Source organism: Ostrea edulis, chromosome 3 (genome assembly GCF_947568905.1).
Source record: "Ostrea edulis chromosome 3, xbOstEdul1.1, whole genome shotgun sequence".
Lineage (NCBI taxonomy): Eukaryota > Metazoa > Mollusca > Bivalvia > Ostreida > Ostreidae > Ostrea > Ostrea edulis.
In genome coordinates this window covers 91,207,442-91,227,769 of record NC_079166.1, presented here as the reverse complement: position 1 = coordinate 91,227,769, position 20,328 = coordinate 91,207,442, and the positions used below count along the sequence as shown (strand labels likewise).

General features: G+C 35.5%; 2 protein-coding genes across 3 annotated transcripts; both read left to right on the top strand.

Moving 5' to 3' along the window:
- Positions 1-53: 53 nt before the first annotated feature.
- Positions 54-12,234, top strand: LOC125677331 (uncharacterized). Its single transcript, XM_056159392.1, has 7 exons — positions 54-78; positions 3,139-3,211; positions 7,450-7,554; positions 7,780-7,803; positions 8,101-8,265; positions 8,589-8,693; positions 9,024-12,234. Exons 2-7 carry the CDS (start codon positions 3,164-3,166, stop codon positions 9,084-9,086), a joined length of 510 nt encoding a protein of 169 aa, XP_056015367.1. The 5' UTR covers positions 54-78; positions 3,139-3,163; the 3' UTR covers positions 9,087-12,234.
- Positions 12,235-14,908: 2,674 nt separating this feature from the next.
- Positions 14,909-18,583, top strand: LOC125673286 (uncharacterized). 2 transcript variants are annotated; one of them, XM_056159391.1, is made up of 3 exons: positions 14,909-14,926; positions 15,075-15,198; positions 17,408-18,583. In XM_056159391.1, exons 2-3 carry the CDS (start codon positions 15,196-15,198, stop codon positions 18,515-18,517), a joined length of 1,113 nt encoding a protein of 370 aa, XP_056015366.1. In that variant the 5' UTR covers positions 14,909-14,926; positions 15,075-15,195; the 3' UTR covers positions 18,518-18,583. The 2 variants fall into 2 exon arrangements, with proteins under 2 accessions (XP_056015366.1, XP_048765767.1); XM_048909810.2 differs by lacking the exon at positions 14,909-14,926 and having other exon boundaries at positions 15,057-15,198.
- Positions 18,584-20,328: the final 1,745 nt, after the last annotated feature.

The window sequence follows — 20,328 nt, the reverse complement described above, 5'->3', positions numbered from 1 at the left end:
TTTAACCAGGCAAACATAAAATGAATTTATTTTCATTTCATTACAGAATGTCACACTATGGGACACAGAACTAGCAAGGTGAACTTCATGTTTAGTTTACAATCCATGTTAGTACGGTCGTTAGATGAACGCTACAAAGCGAGTTGTTTCCATCAGAAATCAGGTTTTTTTTCTCATTTCATTTAAAAAAAACTCAAGAAATTATGGACGTGAATCTAATTGAAATATTTAAACATTAGCGGTTGATTGTGCATAATGCTACTGATACGACAATACCTCTACAAAGAAAATGAGAATGTAATGCATCATCTCTTCTGGTGCTACAACAGTCTCATGTGAAAATATGCATTACTATTTCTTTAGAAAGAGGAAGTGAAAATAACAGAGAGTGATCAATGCAAAAAATCCCTGTAAGAATATAAAACTGAGAGCAAGGCGAACCAGGCGCTTTGGAAAATCCAGTGTTGAGATATGTTGGCTAGGTGAATAACTATCCGTTTTTAACTGGTCACCCCATCTTTGAGTCTTAACACTTGGTATGAAACACATCAGACAGCATTCGACTTAATGCCGAGTTGTATTTGCAAATAAGATTATTACATCAACTATTAATTTGCGAAATACTGATTTTGAACAAGAGTGTTCCTTATCTTTACATTACCTTTTCATCATCTTTACCTGTACAATTTGGATTATCGTATAGGACTGCATTAGGTCAAATGCTGTCTATCGTGTTTCATACCTATTGGTAAGCCGTTCTTGGCATACTGATTTTGACCACGGATAACTCCATTTACCTGATCGAGATATAGGACTCACGGCGGGTGTAACCGGTCTCCTCCTGAGCATCTGATCCCACCGCTGGTATATCCAGAGGTCTGTGCTTGTATTGCTTATAGGAGTTAAGAAAGTGATTACTGTTTATTATCTTCACCTTTCATTATCATGGTGACGTATATCTAATGCACGTCATTCATATCAATTGAATTGGAATGCACTTTTGCGAAAGGACGGTAAGCGTTGACATGAAAATGAATCTTCACCTTGAGCGTCATACAGGGATCCAAATCTGTAACACTTCACCTATATATTGGTTGTTTGATTGTTTTACGTCATATCGAAAATGTTTTACTCATATTGTGACGTCAAGAGCTGTAAGTGAAGTTCAACAAATTAAGACCTATGGTTAGCACTCAAGGTGTAGCAGTGTAGATTATTTAACGTGCAACAACACCTGCTACGACAAGGGACCTTCACGTTTAAAGTAATATCTAAAATACCCCTGATTCTCACTTTCAAATGCTAAGTGCTTGATGAAGGAGCATTCACTACAGATCCTGAAGCGCACTACTACACCAGTGGAACGGTGAAGGAATGCTAAATGAACGATTTTGATTCGGAAACAAATGTTGAACGGTTTGAAGGGGACCCTTTGAGATTGGAAACGAACGGTTCTCATCGAGAACAACGAAACGCTTTGAGATTGGGAACGATCGGTTCTTATCAAGAACAGAACGCTTTGGATTAAGATAGGAACAAACGGATTAGCCTTGATTTCAAATTATACATTTCGGACCCTCCCTGTGTTTCTGAATACAACGTTATGGGAAGAAGAAAAATCCTTGCCTAAATAAAACATTAATCTAATTGAAATTATGACTATTTTAAAATGGAAGGAAAGGGGAATGAATGTAGAGTAATGTATACGATTATACGTGTCTTAAAGTCCACACGGGGGACATGTACTTCATGTGTTCAATAGAAAACTACTTTGGTTTGATTTTTAAAAATCGATTTCAACTCCGATTTCAAAAACAATGTCACACTTACTTAAAACAATGTTCTGAAATATATTGATTGAATACTGTAGAGGTATTTTAAAGAGGAAGTCGGTGTGAACATGTACTACATGTATTTTTTGTTAACTTCAATCAGGGGCTCAGAGCTGTTAAAACATACAAACTTATGCATTTACATCATGTACAGTATATATAGCGCATGAAACCGTTTAGAGTTTTTAAAATCTTATTCATACTCAGAATGGGCATATCCAAAATGAATACATGTACAGTATATTGATACACGTAATTTAATAATAATCAGGAATTTCATCTAAAATGTCGTTAATAATTATTTTTAAAATGATTTATGTTGTGTTTAAATGCGATAAGCGAATACCTGCATTGTTTCAATATCATGGTGACTTATCATGTTGAATGATGGTACACGTAATGGCAGCCATTCGGTACACGTACATTAAATGTTTTTAAACACATCTGCCAACATTTAAAGAGGGTTATCAAGGAAGTCAATGTCACCAGAAAAGGGGACCTATAGTGTGGACTATGTGCCCAGTCTACCGTAAACTTGTATATCGTTAATCTACATACTCTTTTATCCTCATACAATGACACCACACGGGTTGAAGTTCTAACAAGAAGGTAATTCATTTCAAATTTCCAACACTGTCACCAAAGCATGTCAAATCGATACTAGTTTAAGAGTTATCTGTATTAAAAGTAGATATTATAATTTAATATTTTTCATTTGGCTATTAACCTAAAATGAAAATATGCTCTTTCGTGTCGTGATGGACTGGTAATTTGTCTGTAAACTTTTACAGATCTGAACTGTAGAACTGTCCACGCTTGTACAACTTTAAAATACCGTGCCAGATCTAGAGCAGTATTCTTTTTCATCTCGACAAAGCGCCACGTTAACCTACATTGAAAGACTGAAGCGAGTTTCGGATGGCCATGCGAGAACGAACGCTTTGAGGAAACGAACGGTGTTCAAATATTCCGTTTCCAGTCCAAAGCGTTCCGTTCTCATCAAAAAGCTGGGAAATGGAACGCTGAACGATTTGAAGGGTTTAAATAGTGTAGCAGTACGCTTCAGGATCTGTATATATGTATATGTGTTAGGTGTGACAGGGTCATAGCATAAACGGGGCTCGAACTCACGATCTCCCAGTTACAAAGCAAAAGCTCTACCACCTAACTACCACGACGGGTACAACAAAAGAGTAAAAGTTTCTTAAATGAAAGTAAAACAACAGTCAAACAAACAAGCTCTCAAGAGACAGTTTAATTTGTTGTACTGTTATTTTGTTCTAACTTTTGTAAATATTTTCAACAGGAAATATATTGAAAGAGTCAAAGCTATGAATAGAGGACTCGAAACAATTTCCTGCATCAATAAACTGCTCGGGGTAAGTCAGCACTTGAAAACTGTTTTCAGTTCACGTGGTTCAGTATTGTTATCTGTCTGTTTCATTGCATTATTAACCATATAAATTCTCATCTTGTACTATGAGAGACTAAAAGATGAAGATGAGCAAATTACTTGCTACCAGTAATAATATTTGAGGGTCAAAATCATATTTCAAATTGAAATGAAAGGTAAATTTGTTACAATAGTAAATAATAGGTCTTTTGCAAATACAGCTTGTTTCTTGAATTAGACATACACTTCGAAATTTTGTACAGCTTTAATGCTATTCAGACGTTTTAAATGTAGTTAACATCACACTCCTGTCACATGTATTGAAGTTCACTATGCATTTACATATCAGTGTGAAATCTCTTATCATTATAGTAATGAGATTGATCACTGATCTTTGTCTTCACCTTTCATGTAATATTAGAATATTGGAATATCACTGAATATTGGCACATTTGAGGGTAAATCTGTGAAGTTTCACAAGACAAGTCGGCGGTCAAAATCACTTATTACTCGATAAATATATGATATGAATTAAATTACCTCATGTTTTGATTGTTAGCATAGATTTTTTTTAAACCAAGTTGCATATTACTTTTTCTTCGTGAAATGAAATAATTGCTATATTGAAATTAAATTTCATATAGAATTTAACTATACGTATACCACACCATCATCAGTCAGCACCGTTCACATTTCAAAATCCTCTATTCTAGTTTTTTAATATCAATTAGAATGTCCCTGTGAACTCGAAATAAGATACCACAGAGTTGTCCACTTCTGCTTTATACTTAGATATTTCATTGAAAGTAGGTATTAACGGCAAACTAACAACTCATCTCTATGACAAACGGGATAATTTCAGCTCCAGTGTCGTCAATTTCCATATTTATGTAGTCTCGACTGAAGTCAGCATTTCGCAAATTCTATGTTCGTTATAACGATCTAGTTCGTCAATACAACCTATCATTGGGTCAAATGCTGTCTGACGTGACCTTAACCCTGCTGCAAATTCGTTGATTAACAGTTAGGCATTGATCCTAGTTAAGGCTAGATATGACTAGCTGATGACCCTGAATGGTTTTCATGTCAGAAGGTCATGGGTTTTTCAGCATGCATTAGAATGTGAAGATAACGAACAGTGATCAATCTCATAACTATGATAAGAAATACAAAATAGTGTTATTTATTTTCTATTTCGATTCATTCTCTACTTAGAAATATTTGCCAACGCAGCAGGGTTAAGGTGCCCCGAGTAAAGTTAAAACAAACATCATAAAATATACCTCGGTGCACTTCATACTATATGACGTCACAATATAAAAGTACGTCACGACGTACAGGTCTATAGTTGTATCGCGGGGCAAATGTCATAATATTTTCTCGCTAATCATTGCCGTTATCTAGTGTACAAGCTGTATGTGTTTAAATCTGTTTGTCAGATGATTTTTCCCCAGTTTTCTTCGATAATATATGTCTCATATTTTTATATATAGTATGTGCACGAAAGACTGTAAAGTAATCTTTACATCACTTTGTGACCTTGATATCGCCCCCGATGTGTATAGTCATTTGGAATAAAGAAAACAAACGCATGTACATATCGACTAGATACAGGTGAAAGATGACGATATTTTATTTCGATCAAGGCATATTCAGAAAGGTAACTAGTTGCAGATTTAGGATTTTGATACGGAAGGTACAATATTTTGCCTCGTTTAGATACGATTTGGATGTGAATGTGGAAAATGCCCAACATTTGAGTTGAGATTATGGAAATTGCTATATTTGAGAGGATATTGTACCGATCCGTATCACTCTTTAAATTTACCATATCAATGTCGACATATCAAGCCCAAACTGCAAATGATTTGAGTGCATCTTTCAACTGCACCGAGGTGATAAACAACTAAAGGTCTAGCGGATAAAAATAGCTCTACGTCACTTGTATGACGACGTAATAGTTAAGCAAAGGATTTCCCCACGTGATACGATGTTTGTTTATGTATTGACAAACGATTTTTACTACAAATATGCGACGCTTGAAAGAATTCTACTTTTATATGAATATTCTGTTATTACTTATTATTTTACTCGGAACACCTTAACCCCGCTGTGAAATGACCATCGATCAGTATGGGCAGGTTGGTCATGACTAGTATGTAGATGAATCCTAGTGATTTAATGTCACGTTTTTCTTGCATGGATGTAGTGGTATTTATATGACCAATAACTGAAGAGGTGAAGCTCACGAATAGTATTCGATCTCATAATTCCTATAAACAATACACATTAAGAGTAGGGTAAACGCGGACCACTGGAAATGGAGCATGTGCCTAGAGGGAGTAGATAGATATCTTATTACGCCCTGCCATGAATATGGCCGGGACGTATTGTGTTTGTCATATCCGTCCTTCCGTCTTTCCTCCTGCCATAATTTGCGTTTAGCTCAGTTTCAAAGAACTATGCAAGACATTTTTATCAAACCCTATTCTGGCACATATTGGAGACATTTATGTTTTGACCTGGACAATTTCTTTGACCTTGACCTCACTTTCCCTATCCGAGGAAAACGCTTAGTTTCATAGCAACTATTGACAACATTTTTATGAAAACTGATACATGTTAGTGGTAGTTATTCAACTGTGAGAGGTTTTTTTTTTACCTTGACTTTTCCTGTGACCTTAACCTCATTATTTCCTATTCGATGGTTAGCTCAGTTTCAAAGCAATTAATTGAGGAATGTGTTTTGCCCTTTCTGAATATAACCAGAACATATAAAGTTTGTCGTGTCCATGTATTTAAATGAGGATTTGTATTTCATGTGAGTGTATGTTTTTATTTTTTGTTAGAAGTAATTTTGAATAATGATAACCTTTCTATTTATAGCTAGGCACCATTAACCAATGCAAAATAAATATTCATCTATAGCAACTTTCTTAGAATTTTGGTAAATTTGAATGATATTCAGAGTGAAACAAATGGGTGATACCTGAGTCAAAAAGTTTATAGATAAAACACTTTTCGAGAAAAGGTTATGTTTTTGAATTAGAATACTTCACTCTACCATAGAAACCATGCATTAGACTGATAATGAAGAGTGTTTGAAAGGTTTTCTCTTTTTATTCGGGCCATCCATGAGAGGGTACCGATGAATCCCTGGTTTTGTATTGCATTTAAAATGTTACATTAGGCGGGACATCCATGTGATATGTACGTATTTCTAGTTCAACATAGATGGCAACTCCAAACTTTATGACATACGCGATTACTTATGCTTCTTCATCGTCAACTTCCCGTATTTCTCTAGCAAAATTCCATTATCGCCTGCATATTGTGTTTATGTCTCTCAACTGATTCGTTACGCAAGAGCTTGTTCTGCGTATGAACAGTATCTAAATCGAGGCAGGCTCCTAAAAATATGCAGATGTCACAAGGATTTCAACAATGTAAAACTTATACGGTACCAATTTTGATGCACCATATGCGCATTTCGACAAATAATGTCTCTTCAGTGATGCTCAACCGAAATGTTTGAAATCCGAAATAACAATGAAGTTTTAGAGCTATTATAGCGAAAAACAGTGTGCGAAAAAAGTGGAGTCAATTTCCTCAAAGGATAAGAGCTATGCGTGAGGGAGATAATCCTTAATTTTGAAATGAATTTCTAAATTTTATAACAGCAATTAAATATACATCCGTATTTTCAAGCTAGTAACGAAATACTTAGCCACTGGGCTGTAAAGACCCTCAGGGACTAACAGTCCACCAGCAGAGGCCAACCAACAATCTCGTTTAAAGTCAGAATTTTACAAATATACTCCTTATAATGATTCCGTTTGCTAATACAACCTCTCATCGGGTCAAATGCTGTCGGACATGTTTCATATCAATTGTTAGACCGTTCTTTACACACTGATTTTGACTGTAAATTACTCCGTTTACCTAAGGAAGGTATAATAATCACGGCGGCTGTTACTGGTCGACAGGGGGTGCTTACTCCTCCTATGTACCTGATCCTTCCTCCGGTATATCCAGAGGTCTGTATTTGCCAAACTTTTAATTTTGTATTCCTATAGGAGTTATGAAATTGATCACTGTTCCTTATCTTCACCTTTTCATTGTAATCTTATTGCATCCTAAAACAAAAATGTCTACAACTTTCTTTAATGCCATTCATTTTTCTAAAGAAGGACCAATTTAACTTTACCTAATTGTTGATTGTAGGTTTTGAGAACTGGAGACAACCAACCAGATTTCACGATGGTTTCAAGGGACAGTATTCTAGATATCCTTAATAACGCTCCAGAGTTAAAGAGGAAGTTAGAAAAAGTAAGGAAATCAACCATTGCAGTAATATATATATATATATATATATATATATATATATATATATATGCATAATTTCGACCACTTGTTTTTTCCAAATGTGAGTGTAATTAACCCATTAACAATACATATGTCCGTCGTTCGTCTTTCGCCAGCAATTGGAAGCAAAGTTTAATTCTATTCCCCTTTTGTCTTAGTTTTTCCATCAGTTCTTAATTCTAATTTCAGGAACAAAGAGAAGGGGACATTCGTGTAAGAGAGTTATCATTGAATCAGAAATCTGACAAACAAAAGCATAAAACATTCACACTCAGTGCTCATCTGATGGATTGTAAAATCTTTTGCATAGATCGAAGGAGCCATTTTTATTGAACATATTTGATAACAATGTCTATCCACTGCCAATTACGTGTTTCAAAGTTTTCATGGCAATATATAAGAAATTGTGTTATTATACAATAGCTATCTTTCTTGATTTCATTTCTATATATTCAAATTTAATGAATGGTCCTGTAGAATTACATGTCATTTTATCACTTCCTTGTACAGTTTACGTTTCGGGATCTGGAAAGTGCCATTTATGAAATAACAAGGAGACCTTTAGCGGAATGGATGACAAATAATCCAAAAAAAAAAATTAGTGGATTGTTTGATTTTGTGCATGGTGTAACAGATTTGCTCGATGTTACATCGAAAGCCGATGATGTGTACGGGGTAAGGTGTAATTGTTGTGGTATTTTGTAGTTGTAATTGTTTAATATATATATATATATATATATATATATATATATATATATATATATAGTCTCTTTTTTCGAAGTAATATATAAAGAAAAATAAAACTAAGGTAGCCTTGCGTTGCGTTGCTATGAGAGATAAACACGACTTAAGAAGACCGGTAACACGGTCGAAATATTTCTACAAAGTGTTTAGAGCTATATATATATATATATATATATATATATATATATCTGTGTGTGTGTGTGTGTGTGTGTAAGTATTTTACGTTTGCTCTACATTTTAACCTTACATTGCAGGATTATCATGAACGCAATGATTGGCGAACAATTACTATAGAAACGAAGTACATTGGCACAACAGATTTCAAGATGGAAGAGTGGGACAAAAAGTTTTTGACAAAAGTAACTAAATTTCTCCAGTCTAAGTAGGATATGCTTCCTAGCGTATTTTTTGAATCACCTGATCAATATATAGGGCTAACGGCGGGTGTTACCGGTCGACAGGGGATGCTTACTCCTCCTAGGCACCTGATCTCACCTCTGGTATATCCAGTGATCTGTGTTTGCCCAACTCTCTATCCTGTATTGCTTATAGGAGTTATGAGATTGATCACTGTTCGTTATCTTCATCTTTCACCATCACAAAATAAATTGTATGCACAATATATGCACAATATATGAAACAATATGTTACAGACAAGAAGAACTATTGGCTTCTATTTTATTTCACAGCAGGGTGAATATGCAATCAGAGCTTATTTTGGTGGAAATTCACCACAGGATACAACTGAATGAAGGGACATTGATTTAAATACAGGATACAACTGAATGAAGGGACATTGAGTTAAATACGGGATACAACTGAATGAAGGAACATTGAGTTAAATACAGGATACAACTAAATGAAGGGACATTGAGTTAAATACAGGATACAACTAAATGAAGGGACATTGAGTTAAATACAGGATACAACTAAATGAAGGGACATTGAGTTAAATACAGGATACAACTAAATGAAGGGACATTGAGTTACATACAGGATTCCTTGTGTTGAAAAATATTTTACACTGAATTTCTATGGAAAAGCTATTTGTTTTGGACATGCACAAAAACTCAACACATTTGAACTTGCTTGAGTATCTTGAACATGGATACTTTGAATACCATTGACACGTCGAGGTGGGCTGGAAGTCCTAGCTACATTTTCGTTATCTTTTTCAACCTCAATATCTTGAATCCAGGGATATCTCGACGTTTTTCCCTCGGCCCTATTGAGTTTGAGATAACGAAGCTTGACTGTATTTCATGTTACACTCTTTAAAGATAACCAGCAGGGTTGTTGTATTTTCTAGTGTAAAGATAACCAGCAGGGTTGTTGTATTTTCTAGTGTAAAGATAACCAGCAGGGTTGTTGTATTTTCTAGTGTAAAGATAACCAGCAGGGTTGTTGTATTTTCTAGTGTAAAGATAAGCAGCAGGGTTGTTGTATTTTCTAGTGTTAAGATAACCAGCAGGGTTGTTGTATTTTCTAGTGTAAAGATAACCAGCAGGGTTGTTGTATTTTCCTTTGTAAATGTCGCTTGTATTTCAGTGTGTTTTAACAAAATTCAACGTTGAACTTTACCAAGATATGTTTCACGGAGCCGTTATGTCCCCTCGTAAGCTGATGAGATTAGGAGGGAAAAATTGAAAATGTATGATAATAGTATGAAAGTCTTAATGATTGGTTATTCATATCGTCGACGTTATACGATGGGGTATTTTCAGTCTGCTTTCTAATAGATGCTATCAGTCTCTTTCTTCACCGTGTACATCGTGTTACCAGTAATGGTTGATATCAGTTTTCTTCAATATTGAACAAACTCTCTATAGGCTTATTTATAAAATGAATATATTGTCGATTGTTCAATATTCTTTAAAAAAAAACACACCTAATAAACAATACCTGGCGATAATGTGTATAACTATTTTATCTTTAAAAATGCTTTCTTTCTTTTTTGACAGACAACAAATTATTGTGCACAAAGTTATTTGTATCTCCCCCATAATTTTTTTTTTTTTACATAAATACAATATTATAAAATGTAATTTAGACCTATTAGTACATATAGTTTCTCACAGCACACGTCAAATGCGAAATATCACAGCACAAAGGTAACGAATTGTGGCATTTAGAGGTTCCAGAGTTTGCCTTGATGATCTATGATATAATAATCAATGCATAACAATCTGCTTAACATCTTAGGAAATTAAAAGTTGGACTAGTTTACATAATCAACTTGAGACTAATATTGACCTCGCAATAAAGAAGCTAACGCGCGTTTTGAAGTGTGCCGGTGTAGAGGCAAATTTTGACTCCCATAGAATAATTTTCGACGTCGAAAAATGACCTCCTAGCCGTAGAAAAATTGGATAATTTTGTAGAGAGAAGACCCAGGGGTCATTATTTTGCGTGCCATACCTGAAAAGTAATGACCCCCGTAGAAAAATTACCCCCTCCTTTTCTTAGCAGATTGATTTATTTTAAAGGATTCAGGTTATTATTTACCCAGAGTTATCGTTCCTGCTGCTCCTCTTATCAAATTTATTCCATGTGTAAATTTTTTTCACGGTTAATAAAATAAAAGTAAGAACTAGTTCATTAAATTTGAGGAAAACCCACTGTAGGTTCCATGACCAATTACAACTGAAAAAAACCCCGCGTATTTCAGGGACGGATCCAGAGAATTTTCAAAAAGGGGTTCTACCATAAATTTTAGTTTTCAAAAGGGGAGTTCCATTCTCAAAATGTGTTATTTTTACCTCATTAAGCAACATTTTGTAAGGATAGGCAGAGGTACAACCTATAAAACCTCCACACCTCCCTCTGAATCTACCAATGTATTTATGCTATCTATTTACATGTATAGATCTTGTGTAATCAAACACACACATAAAAAAGAGCTGCGTCTAAATACAATACTTCTTGTGTCACAGAGAGGCGTGAAATCTTCTTAAAACTGATGAACTGACATACATTGTTTGCAACTAAAGTCAATAGCTTATTTCATTTACGCATCATTATCGTTTTTCAAAAATTGTGAAAAATGAGTAAGTGTTGATAGAGGTATTAGTGAGTATGCGAACGATAACTTTGGGTAGACTATAGCATTTCACTGGATAATTTATGCCTATCAGGGGTGTAGGACAAGGGGACGGGGGCACGTGTCCCCTCACTTTTGGAAGAGGGGGGGGGGGGGCACAAGTGGGTTTGTGCCCCCTCACTTTTTTAACACAAAATTAACATAGATTGATCAGATGAGAATATACCACCGTTAAAAAAAATACTCAATTCTAATATGCAGGTCTTCAGCACTCAACGCATTATTTCTTGCATGTACATAACCTATTCTCTCTGTACTACATTTTTTTGGACCGAGTTACGTTTTAAACCGTCATAAAATGGTTAGTTACAAGACAAATTTTCTCACGGTGAAAATAGTTATATCTCATTTATATTAGAAGGGGACCCCCCCCCCCCCCCCCCCCCATTGCAATGTTCAAAAGTGCAGTATGTCGTACACAGTACAGGGGAGTAGGGGAAGATACAGCCGGGGCACATGCCCCCACACTTTTCAAAGGGGGAAGAAATATGGTTGTGCGCCCCCTTATGTAAGGCTTTTTTACAATCTGATTAGAATAAGATCCCCGATCCGCTCCTTTGTTTTCATATTGTCTCTACAAGATAACAACAAAGGAGCAGATGGAGGATCTCATTTTTATCAGACTGGGATTGTTAGTTAGAACCCACAAATAAAACAATTTTGAGCCATTACAGTCGGAAGACCCTCCAGAGGCCATGAATCTTGAATTCTTCAAAATTTTCTTCGGGAGACATGAAAATACATGAAACTTGATTAATGAAGTCAGTAGGAAATGGCATACAAGCAAAGTATATAAAGTGCACCCCCAAAAAGTGACAAGGAAAGTGTAAAGTCCCCCCCCCCGCCCCACGAAATAGGATTTTGGAGTGTCAGAAGGATATCCTACGTGTTTTTTATTTTATTTATTTATTTTTTTCTTGTCAAGTCAAGATGTGTTTAAGGTGAATTTCTTTGGTGCCCCTCACTATTTTTAAACAAAATTACAATTCCTAATATGTTTTAATCTGGTTACGTTTCATATGAATGATAGATTTACTTATAATATGACAATGTTGGACTGTCTCCCTTAGGCATTACCAGAGAAATAATCCTTAATAAAATTTACAAGGGGGTCATTATTCTACGGGGGTCATTTTTCTAAACGTGAAATGGACTGATTTTTTGAAAAAGCATTTTTTCTACGGGCAAAAGGGGCCATTATTCTACGTCGAATAATGACCGGGAGTCACTTTTCGACGTCGAAAAATGACCCTCTGTCATTATTCTATGGGAGTCAAAATTTGCCTCTACACCGGCGTAAAGCGTCGCAATTCATTTTCTCATGTATTTTCAAAAAATGAAATTTCTTTCTTTCATATCTTAAGATAAATGAAGCAGACGATCATGGGGCTCCTGTTGATTTCTTTGAAACAAATATTTATATCCGTATTTGTTGTAAGATTTTTATGTATGTGTTACACTACAATGTCTTTGTCACATTGAAGGAACCGTCAGCTAGGACGTATGAACTTTTGTTTAATTATGAACTGTGATTAAAACCCAGGAATGCGTTAAAATATGGAGAAATATAACTCTGAGAATTAAAAACAACCCAGAATCATTCATGTAAGAAAAATCCACAGCGAATTATTTACTTCTATACAATAATCTTTAGCCCATTCTTTCTACATAAACAACAGAAATTCTGATGTCAAAATTACAACGAAAGATTGCAAGGTATATGAATTTGAAAATGTTAGTGATGTTTTTGTTGTTTTTTCCATGTACTGTAATTTGTAAAGCTGGTTTTTTTTTTGGTTTTTTTTTTTTTTTTTTTTTTTTTTTTTTTTTTTTTTTTTTTGGTCATTTTGGTAACACTCGGCTAATGTGACTTTGCTAACTGACGTTCCTATATATTTACTCTGTGTGAAGTACTGTAATCAATACATATATTTAGTCATTTGAAGTTTTGTTTTTCATTTAAAATAATCAAGACAAACCTCCTTGACAGAGGTTAACGAACAACGTATCTCTTTCAATGAAAACATGTCGGTGAATGAAGTCATCCAATATCAACCTGCTTTTAGTATGTTTGCATTATGACGTGGGCGTATTACAGTGTATATGGTGTGATGCCCTGGTCTGTCCTTCCGTCTGTCTTCATAATCATAATAGAGTCGAATCACTTCTTATGATACATAAAAGGATATATACACTAACTGTGCATAAGGGTTCCACACTTTGAATAAATCCCTGGAGTAGACATGAAGAGGAGGGGAGAGGGGTGTCCAAAATATTGTCCATGTTTGGGGGATGGGATGGGGAATGCCCAAAAATATTGTCCATGTTTGGGGGATGGGATGGGGAGTGCCCAAAAATGTTGTCCATCTTTCGGGGAGAGGATGAAGAGTGCCCAAAATACTGTCCATGTTTAATCTCTTTAACCAAACACTAAATGAATAAATGAATTGATTGCATGTCTGTATCATACCATAGGACATGAACTATGCTTATGTGCTTTAAACTCTGGGTAGGGCACCAAGAGTTGAGGAAATTGTCAGAATACAGGGATATCGTGCCCTCGTTTAGAAATTGAATAAATAACGTGTAGGTGTTAAACCATTCAGATAAATATTGGCAGGAAAGGCAGGCTGTGAGACAGTATAACCTGTTTTATCTATACATAAACACAAATCCCCATCACCCCATACCTCACAATCAAGAAACAATTAAAATTCATCACATTTATGTTAATTTACACTCTACGTCTTTGTTCCCGATAATATTGGAGGGATATCGTACCACAACTATTTACATTTACATTTGTGTTTCAATTCATTATCTTAACACTTGGCTTAATTTCTATTTTTTAAACTGTTGTTATACTTCATAATTTTCGTGCTTGATTTCTTTTTTTATTTTTGAATTTCTATTTTTACATTTCGTTTTTAGGCTTATAGTTTTAATACTCAATTTAGAATTATAGAACTTTTAATTTTTTTTTTTTACTATTATCATTAATTTATTTATTTCCATTTTCGCATTTCGTTTTTAGTTGGGTTTTATTTATTTTATTTTGTTCATATCTTGTCTTAAATTTCATGGCTTTTTTACACTCACCCCCCCCCCCCCCCCCAATTAATTTAGTTTACGGTCTTAACTTTTTATGTATTTGTTAAGATCTTGATTTTTGGTTATTATTTGATAATTAAGAATAAGAAAGACCCTGAGCGCCAAGCAAAGGCTGAAATTTGTGATACCCCACCTGAAGCTCGTGACGTGCTAATAGAAGGGACACGTTTTCCAGGCGACGTAAAACAAATAAGATGACACCAAGGACTTTGCAATGGTTTCTGTTTGTTTTATTTGGAAATGAAGATATACCAGGGGAAATGAGAGCCATTTTATTTTCTGTTCGTGTTGGAGTGTGAGTCGTGTCTATAATAATCGTCGGATCGTTACTCATTATTAGATGTGAAAGAGAAGGTCGCAGTTAGAGATCATTTGTATACAGTATGTATTATCTAACAATGTTATCAAACAAAAATGCAAATTTCCATCACTACCATCCTCGCAATCAAGAACTAATTAGTATGTATCACATTTATGATAATCCGTCATTAAATGTTTCATCAACTACGTTATTAAGAACTCATTTCAGCGCTGTCTGGTTCAGATAAACAAATTATCTCGATACTAGATAATCTTGTTTTAAGTCGGTGGGAGTCAGAGTGTAATGTGGCCCCGTTAGAGAGGTGTTAGAATCTCGGAAAAATTCAGGCATGGTAAGTTTCATTTTTTTAATTTATTTTTTTTTTTTTTTACTTTTCTGTCAAAACTACCCAGCGTTTGGGAAACAAATTATAGTAAAAGCTATTTTTGGAAATTCTCAAAACCGGAAAGATATATACATAGTATCGCAATCTTGGCAAATTTATTTTTCGTGCAGACTTTAGGACATATTTTCACAGAAATGATGATTAACTTTTTATAGTTCTAAATTTTCCTATAGAGGGAAATACATTCTTCCTGGATTTACCAATATACTTAGGAAAATCTTAAAACCCTATAGAGATTTTAAGTCTCCTCTCGAAAATTGGGAAAAACATGTAGGAAATAATAAAAGGATTATGGAATACCTTGATAAAATCTATGAAATTTTTTTTTCGTATAGGAAATCTATTTTCCCTTACAAAATGTATTTTCCTTTTTGAATTTGAAAAATCCATGCAAGAAGGCAAACATTCCCGCAGATTTTGCTAAATATTTTGACATTTTTGTTTCCTATTAGGAAGTTTGTCTGAGGTATATACCCCCCGCATCAAGTGAAAGTCATCTATGATAACAAGTGTTCGCGGCAGCACCGTGCCAGAGCGTTCGCTTCGTAACCGTTCGAATGCCGCTCGTGTCGTGGCCGCGTCAAACCTAAGACGTAAACATAGGTACATATTGTAGTGATCGCTCCTTCGCCAAACGCTTGGCATGTAGAGGTAAAAATCACGGGTATTTTGAATACTGTGGAATCATTAGAATTCGTGGTGGCTCAATCTTCTTGGAATTCGTGGGTACATGTACCTCTCACCCACGAATTTACATCCTCAACGAATAAAGACATTCCAGAGTAATCTTTCTTACAAATATATAAATCCATGAAATTACGTCCCCCACGAACCCGTAAAAATTCAGCAATCCACAATAATTGGCCCTCACGAATTTAAATGATTCTACAGTATGACCTTAAAAACGGAGGTTTCATGTCGCGTCAGGCGTTGACACGTTAACAAACTCTTCCCCGCCAATGAATAGGAAACATAGACTGAAACTCTATTTGAAACAACTGGATTGTGATGATTTTAAGAGCATCTGTCACCTCAAAAAGCTCACACATCCCAGTTTTGTGTTTCATCAGAATACGTAATTGCGTATGTTAATGACAGAAATGGTATGCCCATCATTATGCCTATTTATATTTTTTTCATGACGATCATATTTGAACGATGATTTTAAAAAAAGAATATAAAGACGAATTTTGAAGGAATCTCAGCATTTGAAGATGTGATGAAATTACACGTGTGACCTAGATAATAACAGACAGAACTTCCAATGCGGCATTACACATAATTCAGAGTAACTATCCATTTCTTAATGTCCTTATTAATCATTATGATATGTCCCCATTCAATCTAATTCTTAATTCCCAATAAAGTGTTTACAGTTTTCTTTAGTTTGGTAATGGCGCCTCTATCTTTCAATATTGTGGTCATTTCGAATTTAAGGATATTCAAAGGAACCATCTAGGTTGGTTGGTTGATTGTTGGTTTTACGTCCAGTCGAGAATTTTTCACTCGAATTGAGACGCTACCAGCTGTAGGTGAAGTACCACAAATTTATACCCATGTTTAGCGCTTACGGCCGCAGCTGTGAGATGAGTCGGGGTAAACATAGATCAAGACTCAAACTTTCCACTGAATTATAATCATCAGGGTTGGATTTCCATAATAAATATCTAATTCAACAATCCTAATGGAAAAACAATCATACAGTCTCCTTTACATCAGTTACAGGTATGGTCTTTCCTCAATTACAATAAATTTATGATAAATCTTTTAACATTTTTGTCTTACTATAAAGGTTTCCAACGTTACATACCTAAAGTTTATAAAATCGTCCTATCCTAAGAATTTTAAATTCAAATAAAAATTATGGGTGTCTATGTTGAAATTGCCAAGATTAAAAATCTGCAAGTGCGAGATAATTTTCAAAAGTGATAATGCTAAATCCATGAAATTCCTAATCAAAAAGAAGTTTATATTTTATCGCTGTGTTTTCAGGGTGATACAAAACGAATGCTTTATTGTAGTTCATCACAAATTATCGGGGTCAGAGTATCATAACTGTTTACCGCGATAAGAAGCAAATCAGATATAATTATATCATGTACTTTTTTTCTCGCTACAAGTAAGTATCGCATCATTTACTTTTTTCTCGCTACAGGTAAGCATCACACCACTTGTAAATTTCACAACAGTCACGCCACTCTCCAATGTGACCGGAAACCTCACAATCCAGAATACCACGAAATGGATATACCAGTCAATGAACAGGGGGCCCGTCATCATTTCCGTATCCGCTATCAGTGTGATAGCGGTCTTCTCCAATCTGACCTTGCTTCTGATCATTCTCTCGCGTAAGGAGCTGCGATCTTCTGTTTTCCTATGGAACGTTGCGGGTATGTGTGTATGCAATCTCATTTTCGGTACTATCACTAACGCCCTCGGCGATAGCCGCCATATTTACAGAGAGTGGATACACGGCATGGTTCTCTGCAAGGTTTTCTCCGTTTTCAAATTCACCTCTTCACACATAATGAGCATGATCCAGATTGCCATAATAACCAGCCTCTTTCTGAAAGTACGCCAGTCTCTCTCAGCTCCGTCCAACATCACCTCTCGTGGCTGGTCCATTTTCCCGTACGCACTGTTCGCCCTGCCGTGGCTGCTGGAAGTCGTTTTGTCCCCCATGATCATAATGGGAGAGGTGGCCGATCTGCCTGAATTCGCGAAGAAATTCGGTTCTCTAATGTGCCTACATTTCCTGGAGAGAAGCTACAGACACGCCGGAGTGATTCTCTTCAATGTTCTCTATTTCATTCTTCTAATCCTCAGCGTAGCCGTTTTTCTTTACTATCGGTTCAAAAAAGCGTCTTATGATCATTTACTGGGTGATGACGCATTGCGTGAGGACGAGACGCTGCGTTCCATGTTGATAGCGTCAACTGTTTCTTCAGCGGTATTCTGCCTGATGCACGCACCGTTAATGATAATGACGCTGAATTTAGTTGTCTGTAAAAGTTCCTGGTGTCTTCCGAGCATCCAAACTTTCGATGCTGTGTACGTCCTGAGCTGCATCGCCTACGCTGCCACGCCTGTCCCATGGTTTACCTTCTGTGATATCAAGCACGTATTCAGAGAAGTTATGGATAAGGTGACGGAGAAGGCGCGTGCATCCGTGACGCAGTGCAGGGAATGCTGCGGAACAAAGCTGGAATCCATTACGGTGGAGTGGACTCCGAAACAATCCGATTTCATGAAAACCGGAGAATGACGATCAGAAGACTTATAATTAAAACACGTTTCTAATTATACTAATAAAATCCATGTAGCATAGGCATTGGTGTTATCTGATTTATCGAAGACTCAAAATCAGAGATCCCAATTTTCCAAATTTGGCTTATCTCGACTAACGGCACAAATAAGCAATACTTATCGAAGGTCTTCTGTTTATCGTGGGGTTTTTTTTCTTCTTCAAATGTTCAAAATTCAATGTCAATTTCAACAAATCGGTTAGAACACACTGGAACGGAACCGAAGGGCTTAGATTCTTTCTAAAGGGGGATATTTGAGACATTTTGGAAACTTAAATAATTTTCTTCCCAAAAACATTAAGACCCTCATTCCATGAAGCTATAGAACTGTAGCTCTGTGGAAGAAAAAAAAATATTGGCACAGATCAGATCAGATATGCCCCAGTATTTTTCAGAGAGCTACAGTTCTGCAGCTACATGGTATAATGAATCGTGTAGATTTGGTCGCGTTCAGATCAAAAACTTAGACTTGGTGTGCAGTGAAAATAATGCCTTCTGAATTTCACAAGATATAAGCTTAAGCTGTCCAAACGGGCGTTTTGGGCGTACAGACACCTCCCCTATGCGATTATGAATTGCATAAGTAGTTCAACCGCAGAATTGTATGCGCATTATTTTACTTTGCATTACCATCGTGTGAACGCTATTTAATTTGAATTAATTTAACGGGCTTTATCTTACTTCGCATTAAATCTTATTTAAAAATGCGCATCCACGTGAAACAAGACAGTATAATTGTATTTATGACAGTGAATGCAGTCATTGGTCAGTTTTATATGAAAAGAACTAGGTCTCTTAATAGTAATTCAAAGAAAAATTATATAATGATGGAAAAGTGTTTATGTATTGTCACTGTTTTATTAAAGATGACCTATCTGTAGCAATCAATTACACACCAGTGTCACTTTTCAGCTGTGTTAGCAAAATTATGGAAATAATTATATTCAAAACACTTGTACAATCACAAGTTATCCTCACCTTTCATCTAACAGTTTCAATTGGGGTTTCTGCCAGGTCATTCTAGTGTTTTAACAGTTACTTGAAATTTATCACAGCACTGTCAAAGTAATTTCCAAAAGAATTGTTGCATGGTTTTTGAGATCTGTCTAAGGCGTTCGATAGAATCTGGCATGAAGGCCTGATCTAAATTAAAAATGTATGGTATCTATGGCAATTTACTTAGTAGGTTTGGAAGTTACTTTTGGAATCGAACGAGTTATGTATAAAGATATGCTATCATCTTGTAAAATCATAAACACTGGTGTACCACAGGGGTCAGTCCATGGTCCTTTGCTATGTTTAATCTATGTAAATGACGTAGCAGAAAATATTATCTCATTATATAGACTATTTGCAGATGACAACCCATCACAATATACATCATACAATATAAATGTACATGCAGCAGATGTTGAATATCATATATTGAATCATATTTTTAAGTATATCAGATAGATGATCATCTAAATGGCTGCTTAAATTCAGCCCTTCAAAAACTAAAGCCTTCTTTTTCACACTAAGACCAAAGTCAATTTCAAATTCAACGTTGTCCATCAGAATTCCTGACGTCTCACAAACAAGTAGTATTCGTTTTAGTCCTGATCTTAGCTGGTCAGAATACATATAGCATAGCAAAAAAAAAAAGGCCTATCAAAGTTTGGGTCTTCTAAAACAAGTCAAAATTCACCATTTGTAGAAATTCACTATCGACCAGGTACATGTGTACTATACCTTTATCAGACCACTACTTGAATACTGTTCTATTGTGTAG

Excerpts from the sequence above, each read along its gene's own strand:
- LOC125677331 (XM_056159392.1), top strand. The coding sequence starts at position 3,164 with ATGAATAGAGGACTCGAAACAATTTCCTGCATCAATAAACTGCTCGGG. Across the intron at positions 3,212-7,449 it reads GCATCAATAAACTGCTCGGG|GTTTTGAGAACTGGAGACAA; the intron begins GTAAGTCAGCAC and ends TGTTGATTGTAG. Across the intron at positions 8,694-9,023 it reads ACAAAAAGTTTTTGACAAAA|CAGGGTGAATATGCAATCAG; the intron begins GTAACTAAATTT and ends TTTATTTCACAG.